This window comes from Oryza brachyantha, chromosome 1 (genome assembly GCF_000231095.2).
Source record: "Oryza brachyantha chromosome 1, ObraRS2, whole genome shotgun sequence".
NCBI classification, from domain to species: domain Eukaryota; kingdom Viridiplantae; phylum Streptophyta; class Magnoliopsida; order Poales; family Poaceae; genus Oryza; species Oryza brachyantha.
Genome location: NC_023163.2, coordinates 9,480,515 through 9,493,496, shown reverse-complemented (window position 1 = coordinate 9,493,496; position 12,982 = coordinate 9,480,515). Strand labels below are relative to the sequence as shown.

The window sequence follows — 12,982 nt, the reverse complement described above, 5'->3', positions numbered from 1 at the left end:
CGTGTAAAAGAATTAACGGGTGTCGTCTATTAATACAAATGAAATAATTAACCAAGCAAGATGGTATATAAGACAGTACGGCCGGAGAGGAGACTGACAATTTTGGCACCTCATGCTTTCTCATTGCACAGTATATACTGTAGGAACGTAGAATTGGTCATGCAACAGTAGTAGGTTGCTGTACACGTCGGTGGCTACTACATGGACTGATGACTTTATCCTGGTAGCCGGCTAAATGGATGGATCCTATCTTTCTTTTTTTTTCTTCTGTTAATGTTTATAAGCTGTAATTTAATTTTTTAATTTTAAATTTTAAATTAGTTTGCTACTATTTTATTTTACTAAACTTTATTTTTAGCCTTAATTCCTTAATTTTTAGATCGTTAGATATACATATATAAGAGTTTTATTCATAAATTATTTTGTTTTTAAATGTCATACTCCATGAATTTTCGAGCGCCCATAATTATTAGCCGGGGTTGAGTTCACGCTTTTCTTTGCGATGACACACTTACAAAATACAAAATTAAAGTGTAATGTTTTTATAGTGTATGCTACTCCCTCTACGCATGTTGAATGTATAATGTTTTTGACTACATTGTTTTACTTAAAAATATTTAAATATCTAGAAATACATATTCAGTTTAAAGTACTTTTAAGAATAAAACAAGTCATAGAAAAATAAATAATATTTTTAAGAAATTAAGCATGACAAATAGTTGTACTTCATGTCCAAAATATCCCAATACCGTGTATTTAAATATGGAGGGAGTATTTGTTATCGTTTAATTCATCGAGCCGGCGCTATAAACAAATTCAGCATTCATCAGCCATCACCGGAAAATTAAGAACGTTTGGTTGTTCTTGGTAGATGTGTGATCAATATTAAGGAGAAAATGCCAAATTTAAATGTTGGGTCTTTATTATCAGATTGTTATTGAGGCCATCCATCCCCGTGACTTGTCGTGACTCATGAGGTGACCAATCTCTGTTAGGGGCATTCGGATGTGTGGCAATACGGTCATGGCCAGGGGTGACGAATGATAGAGGTAGCAGTTGACCGTGGTGTTGGTGCCCCTAATATGACCTAGATGCATAGACGAGCCTGGAGAGATGGCGCTAGGAACCAGGGTGGTGTCGGTGGATGGTGGTGGTCGCAGTGGTGGCTGGTCGACTCGTCGACATGATAGGAATAGCTACAAGTGAAGCAATGACGACAAGAATGCATACTTGGTGTCGGTGTCATTTGGTGGTGCACTAGGAGTGCCACCATATAAACACCCCAACAATACCGCGGGTGAAGATGAGGGGTTGGTTGTTGTCATGTGAGGATCTGCCAATTTATCAATTGGTATAGTTCGGGAACACTTGTGACGTCAATGGTTTGGGTAGGCTATCTCTCCGTTTAACATCCGTAATCAGACTTGTGTCAGTAGGTAGCGCAATAACTTTTTTGTGTGGTGACTATTTGGTGGTGGAAATTTGCAACGATGAAGAGACTATGGTGATGAGTAATGCAGACTAGAGTTGCCACATAGTCCCTTGCTCTCTCTCGAGCAGTGATGGAAATCTCCACACTGAAGGATAGCGAAGAGGTAGAAGGATGTTGAAGCATCAATGGTGTCACATCTGGAGTTTATCCTAAGCCTAATTCGTAAAAGAATCCGTAAATAATAATTGGCTTAATTAACTCAGAAAAAATCTCTCTAAAGGAATTAATTTAATTAAATCAAGGTTCCAAATTGGTTAACTGGATGTAAACTCAAATTACAGAGTATAAAATTTTGCCCAAAAATTAATTTAAAATTCGGCAAAAGTGGGGCTTTTCCTTTTTCCCTTCCTTCTCAAATTGGGCCGAAGTCTAATTTTTCTCCCTCATTTCTTTTTCCTTTTTTCCCTCCTTTTTCTTTTTCCTTCCTCTCCCTTTCTCCCTCTCGGGCCGGCCCGGAGTAGACCGGCCCATCGCCCCTCTCTCCCCCACGCCGCACGCCCTCCTCGCTCGCCAGTTGCCTCGGCCCAGCATGCCCGCTCGGCCGCACACCAAGTCTTGCCACCACCTCCCTCCTTCCTCGCGCCATTGACAGGCGGGGCCCGCATGTCAGCGACCGCTCCCCGCCGCACCGGCCATGCCTGAGTCCGCTTCCGCCCCGACTTCGCCGTGCCGCCGCATCGTGGTCGAACCCGCCGCCGCCTCTGTCGCGCCGTGGCCGGTGCGGACTCCGCAACCGCCGCCCCGCCCTCGCTGGCGCCGCCACCCTATAAAGCCCCTACCTCTCCGCACCGCCGCCACTTTTCGCCTCACCCGTGCGCCGCCGACCGATCTCGCCGCCGGCCGTCGGACATCGCCGCCTATCCACGTCGCCACCGCCACCCCCGTCCTCGCTTTGCCGGTGAACATCACCCCTCCCTTCTCCTCCCCTCTTTTCTCTCGGGTGCCGCCGCCGACCCCGTGCGCTGCCGCCACGCGCTCGCCTCGCCAGTCGACGTTGACGCACCCACGCCGGTCGCCGTCGATGCGCCCGCGCCGGCCCGTTCGCCTTCGCCTCGCCGTCGTCGAGGTGACCCCACTGCCGCCGGAGCTCCGCCGGGTCCGTCACGCCATCGCCGCCTTCTCCCCGAGGCGGCCGGCGTTCCCCGCCGCGTCGTCGCCGTCGTCTCGGCCATCGCCGGGCACCGTCCCCTTTGTCACCGCCGCGCCCGTCGCGTCGTCGCCGTCGCCGAGTTGCGTCGTCGCCGTCCTCGCCGTTCCCCTTGCGGTCGACCGAGCTGCCCTCCTCCTCCTCCTCCTCTATTGCGGGTCGCTGATGAGCGGGTCCCACTCATTAGCCGACCGCCCCTCCCATTCTCTCTCCCCTCTCCCTCTGGCCAGTGGGCCGGCCTAGCCCGCTAGCCACTACCGGCCCTTCTCCCTCTCTCCTCCCGTGGGGCCCAGCTGTTAGCCCCCTTTTCTTCTATCACCCGTCGACAGGCAGTCCCCACCCGTCGGCGCCACCTCCCCTCTGCTGACATCAGCGAGCCCCATTAATTACGCAATAATTGATTTAGGACTTTTCTATCTAGTTAAAAACCCAGAAAACTTCTAAAATTCATATCTAATTCATCTAGTCTCCATTTAGGTCTATTCAAATTTCATTAAATTCATAAAATTGTCAAGAATCCATTAAAAATAGTTTCTTTTACTGTTTCGGTATAGTTATGTGTCTGTTTTATTTATTTTTGTGCTTTGTCGCGTAGATTCAGACCCCACCGAAGAGTCGGTTTACTTCAAGATCATTGCTGAAGTACCCCAAGGAGCAGAGCAAGGCGACTGGCCTCATATTTGATCATATTGAACCTATTATGGCAAATTCCCCGCTTTATTTATTCAAATATGCACTATTTTAATTAAAGTATTTACTGTATTTATTTTTTGGGTAATCCTTATTATTATGCCATTGTTTCCCAACTTTATTCATGTTAGACCAGGGATAACTTGAATAGAGTTAGGCCTAGGTTAATGCTTAGTCGTGCTTAGAACAAGTAGCTCAGGGGATCACACTTAATCTTTACTAGTTATGAATAGCTGTTAATTATGATTCATCACCCGATTTGGGTTAATGTCAACTAAAATATTGATAATGGTGGGCTGTGGGTGCATGGTTTTGAGTGTCGCACCCATAAAAATTTAGGACCATTTCACGGGAAACCCTGGAAGTAATTTAGTGCTAACCACATGCCGAAATAGATAAGGTGGGATTTGAAGCATGGCTTCGAACTATTTGATGTACTAAGGCAAGGGTAGGCATGATGGAGTATGGACGGATAATCGTGGTGTAACGAAAGCCTCTGCTGCTTCCGGATTTACCAAGGCACAAAAGGGGACTGCCCGACTTGGTGTAAAGGAGGGGGTGAAACCTGAAATGCGGTGCGATTGAAATGCAGTGGTATGTCGGCGCGTGTTCAAGTGTAGTGGAGTCATGTCTTGTGGGTATAGTAGTACATCTCTGATCAGAGTATAATCTATTTGAATAGCCATGCCCACGGTTACGGGCGGACTACCAGCTTCACTGTGATTAGTGAACCTTTAATGACTTGGGTAACTGGTTTTGACTTGGGACTACTGCAACGTGGTGTAACGTTGAGTAGTGGTTGGGCCTGTCGTAACATGGTGTAACGTTCGACAGTGTTGTGGTATTTTACAACTGTTATTTATTTATTCTTTAATTTATTTAATTACCTTTATTCAATTCAATCCCTGATATTTGTTTAAATGTTGCTTTATTGCAACTAACACTAGCCTGCCCTTGATGATCCTTATGCATCATTTATTGTCCTCTTTTCCGTGCTGCTTGTTGCGTACGGTGGTTTGTACTCAGCCTTGCCCTATTTCCCCCTCCAAAGTTAGAAGTGAAATCCGATGAAGGTGACTCTCAGGAGTGAGCTGGGCTGCCGTCGAAGCTTTGCCTGTGGACTGGAGTCATACCCGCTGGAGCTAGTCTACCCTATCTTTAAGCTGTATTTTTTTCGTTAGAATAAGTGTTATTTTAAGTTGTTTCTAAGAACGATAGTTATGTAATCAACATTATCTATTTGTGTACCCTGGCTGGTCCTGGACAGGGATTTTAATACATAATTAAGTTCAGAAATTCATGTGAGGAAATTCTGGACGTGATAAATGGTCAAGTTTGGAGCCTATGGTTAGAACAAGGTTGAAGTTTAGTATTCTATGTGTTCCTTCTATGCCTCAGTGTCGAGGTTTAGAGTATAATAGCTCTTGAACTTTCTCTGGGTTTTTTGTTAGATATTATTAATTTTTGGATCTATATTTGGTAGTCATCTTATTTAAATTTTTATGTAAATATGTAAAATTATAAGTTATGTTTAAAATTTCAATTAGTAATAAATCAAATCATAGAAAAATAAGTAATAATTATCTAAGTTGTTTGAATAAGACAAATGGTAAAACATAGACCCAAAAGTCAATAGTGTTAAATATAAAAAGGGGTATATTTTGGTTGTGTATATCCTTTGTGGATATAGAGTCCAGATTAATAAAAAAAATCTATTTTGTAAAAGAATATATAGTTGGAAGATAGTACATGTTTCCATACATAAATATGTGGTATGAAAATATTACTTCTATGACTACGAAATTAAGAGTCCAGATTAATAAAAAAATCTATTTTGTAAAAGAATATATAGTTGGGAGATAGTACATGTTTCTATACATAAATATGTGGTATGAAAATATTACTTTTATGACTATGAAATTAAGAGAAACCTAAAGTCAGGCACGGATCCAGCATGAGGGTTGTGGGGCTCTAGCCCCCTACACGCTAGATCCTCTATAGAAAATGAGGGAGTAGGGATAGGAAGAAAAAAGAGGGGGCCAGGCCGGAGGAACAACGATATAACCAGCCCCCCCAAACTTTAGATACTGGATCCATCCCTGCCCAAAGCATACAACTTTTATTTATATGAATGGTACTCCCTTATTCCATAATAGTATAAGGCATAACCACTTTTTGTTTGTCCCATAATACAAGACGTGCATAGAAATATGCATTAACTAGCATATTTTTTATCATCAAACCATCCAATCATGTTACATGAATACATACATACATGCACCTAGTTAATCTAAACGAGAATATAATTATAACTCTTTCTTGCTCTTTGGGTTAATGATGGTTGTGGTTTATGTTATGGAATGGTGGGAGTAACTAAGAGTCTGTTTAGTTCCAAGGATGGAAAGGGATGTATAGAACTATCCCATCTTAAGTAGTGTTTGGTTTATGGACCAGATAGGTTGGGTTTAACCCAGTAAAAAATATTACCTCAGTATACTGGCCGAAATGATTCCACCAAATTGGCCAGACCAAACGAACCCACTACGGACCGGCTGGCATCGCACGTCGCGTAGAGAGAGGGGGGGAGGGCATCGCACCTTTCTCTCTCGGTTGCTGGCGGCGGCGCTGATGCACCAGACGACGGTCGGCAGAGGCGGCGCCGGGTTCGTCTTTGCCGGGCTGTAGATCCATTTTCGTCGCCGCCGGCTAGTGTGTTCGCCACCGTTTTTTGGGTTGCCATGCCGCCGGGGCCGGGGGCGAAGAGCCGTGGATTGTTCGGTGCCTGCTTTCTTTTTCTTTTTTTTTTTTCTGCTCTGGATGCATGTGGTTGTCACGGTACGTGGATGTATTGTTGTACTGTAGCAGTACATATATGCTTCTTGTTATAGCGGTACATATATGGTTCTTCTTGCACATATATCACAGTAGCAAATTTGCTGTTTCTTTGAATTTGGGATTTTTTGGTTGCTTCGAACATGACAAAAAATAATTTAGTCCTCACATGTAAAATATCCATAGTCATATATTAAATTGATTTTAAATATACTAGTGTAAATAAACACAAAATTGCATTAGGTTATTCAAATATTAATCATATCTTGTCATCTTAGCTCCATCTCTTAAATCAAACAAGTGATAAGTTCACTCCATCCCATCTCATTACTCCAACCAAACAAAAAATAGGGTTCAACCTATCCCGCCAACCAAATAGAGCCAACCCATCCTAAAAAACAGTGATGGAACCAACCCGTCCCACCTAGTCCACGAACCAAATACATCCTAATCCTAAGTAGATGTATTGTACTCCATTTGTTACTGGCAGTTGGGCATCTTAATTATTACGTGCACTCTGTTCATTTCATAGAAAACTAATATAGTATTGGACGTGACATATACTAACACTATGAATCGAATATATATCATTTTAGATTCGTTATAAAAATATATCGTATACCATGCTATATTTATTTTTTTGGACGGATGGAATATATATATATATATATATATATATATATATATATATATATATATGTATATATATGCGCGCGCGCGCGCGCGCATGGATCGTTGAGGGCTGACACTCACCAAGAAACCAACCAAACCAGGCGTAAGAAACACTGCGGGCAGGTGCACGCGATCGCATTATTAATTTTACATCACGACCACACTAGAGCGTACGTTTCTACGTATCGTACGCCCGTTAGCTCGCGGCGACCTCACCGCCGTCGGCGTCGGGGAAGACGGTGTCGATGATCATCGTCCCGGCGGAAGCCGACGACGACGGGGCGTTGACGGTGCTGCAGTTGAGCCTGATCTCGCCCTGGGTGCCGGTGAGCACGTCGATGTTGCCCATCTTGATCATGGCGGCGGCAAACTTCTCCTTCCAGAGCGTCTCGTTGGCGGTGAAGGCGTTGACGAAGGGCAGCAGCGTGGCGTTGCGGATGAGCTGGTCGTCGGAGAAGAAGAGGCCCAGGTTCAACGGCAGCAGCTTGTAGTAGTTGTTGTCCAGCGTCGCCGGCGTGCTCAAGTCGATCGCCGTCGTCACCGGCGTCGACGTGTTTGCCGCGCACAGAGCCTCCAGCAGCGCCTGGTACGCCGGGCTAATCGTCCCGTTCGCCTGCAACGCCGCGTCACTGCTGTTAATATTATGCCACCATTGAGTGCCGATTTGCATTATTCAGTAAATTATTAATTGACTTTTGAGTTCCATTTGATTATTCATGTTATTTCTAAAAATTATATAAATAATTATTAATTATCTTTTAATAATATTGATTGATTTATTATTAAAGGAACTTTGACAGTGATTTATAATTTTACATATTTGTAAACGATTTGGATGAGATAGACAGTCAAAATTAAATCTAAAAATAAAAAAAATCAAAGGGAGTACAAGTTTTGATTTTGACATACGTACCAGACGTTCACTATTCCTGTTGATGAAGGAGGAGCAGTGGGAGCGGCCGATGGTGTGGGAGCCGGAGAGGATGACCATCTCCTCGGCGGTCAAGCTCCTGTTCCGGAAGCCGTCGACAAGCTCCGTCGCCGTGGCGTTCGGGTTCGGGAGGGTGAAGGCATCGTTGAAGTTGGATATCCTGCCGTCGCGGCGGCCGGCGGGGACCTGGTAGAAGGTGTTGCCGGTGAGGTTGACGCTGTCGCGGGCGGCGAAGGCGAGGATGTCGGCGCAGGAGACGGTGCCCGGGCACGCCGCCTCGACGGCGGCCTTGGCGGCGTCCACCACCTCGAAGCCGCGGAGGCTTGGGTTGTTCGGCGGCGCGTCGCGCTCCGCCGTGCCGTTCGGCGAGAAGATCAGCACCGATGCGTCACAACCCTGATCCATTTAAACGTTTTCGTATTGACACAAATGAATACACATTTTTATATATGTGACAGTAAAATTAAAACAATGCAAATACTCCTCTAAATATGCATCGTACTGTTAAAATGGGTTTTATTACGTAATGTCCGTGGGCCAATGTTGATGACCATATGTGAAATTATTTTGTGTCATATATATATATATATATATATATATATATATATATATATATATATATATATATATATATATATATATATAGTATCAATTAGCATGTTATAAGTTTTTATAAGAATTGGTACACCCCCTATCAATATTGGCGCACAAGAATAAAGTTTTTATTACAATAGTAAAATGTAAATACTCTTTTCTAAATATGTACACGTGACGTAGATATAGTATCGATTAACAAACTGTAGGTTAATACATTTGTTATTACACTTATAGTATAAGTTTGTTTTATGAACTGCCCGCCTAATCCATAATTAGTTTTGTTTTGAGGAAGCAAACTTAACGCATATTTTGACTTAAGATCAGTAAATATTTCTTCCTGGCGACGCCCATAGCTTGGTAGGTGTGACATGCCCCCATCTGTATATACAAAGTTATAAAACAAACTCTATACAATGTCTGGAGTATTAGTAGTAATTAAGGACCATCATTCTGTAATAAAGGTTTAAGCTAGATTTATTCGTCAATAAATATATTTATACGCGTGTCTAAATTGATTAGCATCTATATATATAATATAGAGATGATTAAAGAAAACTTATAGCGCAAAATAGATGTATTATTGTTCTTGTTTTTTTATTTGACATCGTTCTTCTTATTTAAATTCTTTTTGAAATACTTAAAATTATAAGACATACTTATAGAGTGTCTATAGTAATAAATCAGATCATAATAAAATAATTAACAATTATTATTTTTTAAAAAATAAAATAAATAATCAAATATAAATGTGAAAGTTAATAACATCGAATAAAAAATTAGAGCGCGAGCAGTTGTTAGCGAGCACCAGGACCATAAGCGGATCGGATAAGACTCTTAAAATGTTGATTAATCCAGTCATAGATAAGCAACCGGCCCGGCGAAAATGAAATAGACAAGCAAAATAAAGTACGACAGTAGCTGTCCATCCAACTCATCATCGATCCGTTCTTCAACATGTGTCAATGTAGTACTGCACTACTGCATCCATATGTACTACAGTTTGATCAGTTTCTTCACACATAAGAGCAAGTTCAATATATAAAATAGCTAAATCGTCTAACCAACTATTGTATCTAAATCGTCAATAGTTAATTTAATAATTAATTTATATCATAGCTATCTATAAACATATATATACTATATAATTAATATTAATCACACTTGTTATACACACATGTGTCTTGAAGTCAATGCTATAACTGACTATAAATCTGTAACCCGTTGTACTTCTCTCTTTTCTTATTTTTTAAAATATGTTTATAGCTGATTTATAGTCTGATATTGTACTGCTCTAGTGGCGCACTTGTCCTATTTGCAAGTAGCAGTTGTCCCAGCTCTCTCAATGTAGTCAACATCCAATATCGTGAGATTTCATGAAGATGTAACTATTTCTAGCTAGGTGACATTTTATCATCTCAGCGAGTTTTCTACGGATTGATTTGGAAATTTAAAGGTAAACTTGATTAACCCAACATTTCAATTTTTTTGGGTCTAGTTAATTAATACTCAATGTTAGGGACCATGCATGTATCTATGGGTGAAAGCGATAACAAACTATATATCGAAATGGATATGTCTACGAAAACAGCGGCCGATCAATCGGAGATTAACTATTTTTAATTATCAATTTAACTATTGGTGTTGACTATAATTTGATACGCATAAAAGTAAAAAAGAATTGAGTTTTATATAACTAAAACAGAACCGGTCGTCGACGGTAGCACGGATACGTCACCGTTTTTAGGTGGTTCAATTCACATGGCGGTGCCTCCGATCTTGGTCGTCAACAGTTTAAAATTAATACACAGGTTTTGACAATACAGAGATCTAGCTACCTATTAATATTGACACATTATATTATATTTGTGTGGCCCAGATTGCATATCTAGGTGCACTGCACCGAAAATGCATCACTGTTTGATTAGATAGCTTACGTACGTGTCTTATCTTTGACCAGCTACTTAGCCGAGTGACCGTCGGCTTAGGCTGTTTCTACGCTGTACATAACAGCTAACTAATGATTCAGATTATTCTTGTCGTGTTAATAAAGATGTGGTTTCTAAATTTATTGATTTCCTAGTAAAATAAATAAATAAAGAAATATTTAGTTTTATTAAAATACCCTTTATAACTCATCTGTACAGGTCGTCATATTATTTAAAATTAAATATTTCAAAAATTATTAATAGTCAAAGTTTTAAAAGTTTAACTGTACTCGTACTAAAAAGACAAATTATGGAACGGGAGTGAGTAACTTTATCTTCCTTTGTTAAGACAAAAAAAATGTTCGGAATAATCCACTTACTTTTTCAAAATGAGGAAAAAATAACTGATTTCTGCTATGATTGTGGAATGTGTAAAGCAAGCATAGTACTGTTTCGATCTAGGAAAAGTCCAAACGAAATTGTGTAAGCATGTTATGCAGACGGTCTACAGCACTAAAGAGCCTGCTTCTAGCTAGTAATGTCGCCAGCAAGAAACGCCGTGAAATTCATGGTACTACATCCTCTGGTGCTAAAAAATATTCTTTAATATCAGATTTGATCATCTTTTTAAAATATGATTATAAATAACTTCTCAAATATTTATTTAAAAATAAAGCAAATTGTATTCATCTATTTCTATGGCTCGAAATATACTGTCATAAGAGAATATTATATTGTGTAAATTTTATTATTCTAATATAAACTTGGTGGATGGAATTATTAAAATTTGACAAAGACATGCCGTTAACATCAAGTTTTTGCCATTTTCGAAAACGAAGTGGCCACCGTTTCTCAACTTCACATAGAAGTAACAATTCTTGTTTGACCCAATTAATATAGACGATAAAGTTTTTTTTACCTTTTTGCGCAATATATAGCTTATTTATTGGTGCCTGCTAGAGACCGGCTAGCTTTCTCCTTCTCTTTCCCGTTAATAACCTAATAGTACTCTTTCCATCCCTAAATAAAAATATTTATTGTCCAAATTTATATATAGGTATAAATCATTTATTTTTGAACGGAGTTAGTTGCGTAATATTCACATGTGTGTCCTGATATTTAGCTTTATTGGGCAAGCTTGCAATGTTTACAAGAGACGATGGTCCAAAACCAAGACCTGATTTTCTCTTTTTTTAGGAAACTAAAGAAGTCGCCAGTTAATTGAGATTGTAAAATTTGATCATGCATGCATGTATGTTTTCGTCCTACCTTTTTCCTTCCTTAATTTTGTATCAAGCTAATTAAGCTAAAACTTAATTAACAAAAAACTTTAATTTATAGCTGGTGAGTGGTGATGCTGGTGCGCTCATACGTACCCTGACGAAGCAGTCGTGGAAATGGAGGCGGATGAGGCCGGCGGCGAGGCCGGAGTTGTTGGCGACGGCGGCCGCGACGGCCTGCCGGACCAGTGCCTCGGCTCTGGGGCAGCTGGTGTTGTAGAACCCGACCTGCAGCTGCGCCCGGCTCGCCGCCGGCAGCGTGCTCGCCACTGCCACCGCCACCGCCATGGCCAGCGCCAGCCAGTTGCTGCTCGCCATGGAGCTAGCTCTAATTAACCAAGCTCTGCTTGGATCGGAGTTGTGCTAATTAGTGCACTAAAGCTACAACTTGTGCAGCAACGAGAGATCGATCGAAAAGCTAGCCATAGGCTGCCGGCTTTTATAGAGAGGCCTAGCTAGCTAGCTAGCTGCAGTGTTTGCTCAATTAATTAGCTTTTCTGTTAATCACAATCAATTAAAAATCTTAATTAACTAATTTTGCCGTTGAAAAGTGTCTGGGAGAGGCAGTAGGTTGACCACTTCAAATAAATTAATGCTCCATCACTATTATTATCTACAACATTTAATTTTTTACACATATTTGATCATTCATTTAATTCAAAGATTTTGTACAAATGTATAAGAACATAGGTTATAATTAAAATACACAAAGTAATAAATCTACTACAACAAATAAATGATAATTATATAATTAATTTTAATAGAACGAATAGTTATATATATATAATTAATATTATTATCTATTAAAATACGGATAAAATAACTGTATAAGACGATATGGCGAGGAGACTGACAATTTGGTACCTCGTGCTTTCTCCTTGCACAGTATATAATGTAGGGAAGAAGAATTGGTCATGCAACAGTAGTAAAAACGTTATCCAGGTAGCTGGCCAAAGGGATTTTCTTTTCGAGCGACCATAACTGTTAGCCGCGGTTTCGTTCACACTTTTTCTTTTTTTGCCAGGACACACTTATAAATTAAAGTGTAAGGTTTTTATAGTCTATGCTACTCCCTCTACGCATGTTGAGTGTATAACGTTTTTACTTTATTATTTTACTTAAAAATGTTTAAATATCTAAAAATACGTCTTGTGTTTAAAAGTGCCTTTAAGAGTAGTAAAACAAGACATAATAAATAAATAATATTTTTTAGAAATTAAAATAGGACGAGTCTAAAATATCAAAGCACCGTGTATTTAAATATGGAGGGATACTTGTTATGGTTTGATTCATCAAACCGGCCCCGTAAACAAATTCAGCAGCCATCAGCCATCACCCGAATATCAAGAAGGCATGCATTTGGTTGTTCTTGGTCGATGTGTGATCAATATCAAGGAGAAAATGCCAAATTAAAAT

The 12,982-nt window shown here is 40.4% G+C and overlaps 1 protein-coding gene across 1 annotated transcript; it reads right to left on the bottom strand.

Annotated features, from left to right (window-relative positions):
* Window positions 1-6,918: 6,918 nt before the first annotated feature.
* LOC107304581 (peroxidase 1-like) lies at window positions 6,919-11,963 on the bottom strand. Its single transcript, XM_040524730.1, has 3 exons — window positions 11,663-11,963; window positions 7,747-8,160; window positions 6,919-7,446 (listed from the first exon to the last, which is right to left on the bottom strand). Exons 1-3 carry the CDS (start codon window positions 11,882-11,884, stop codon window positions 7,030-7,032), a joined length of 1,053 nt encoding a protein of 350 aa, XP_040380664.1. The 5' UTR covers window positions 11,885-11,963; the 3' UTR covers window positions 6,919-7,029.
* Window positions 11,964-12,982: the final 1,019 nt, after the last annotated feature.

What these genes read in the sequence shown, in the direction of transcription:
- LOC107304581 (XM_040524730.1), bottom strand. Translation starts at nt 11,884, where the DNA reads ATGGCGAGCAGCAACTGGCTGGCGCTGGCCATGGCGGTGGCGGTGGCA. An exon ending in TCCACGACTGCTTCGTCAGG is followed by an intron (nt 8,161 to 11,662) that starts GTACGTATGAGC and finishes TAAATGGATCAG; the next exon opens with GGTTGTGACGCATCGGTGCT. An exon ending in ACAGGAATAGTGAACGTCTG is followed by an intron (nt 7,447 to 7,746) that starts GTACGTATGTCA and finishes GCGGCGTTGCAG; the next exon opens with GCGAACGGGACGATTAGCCC.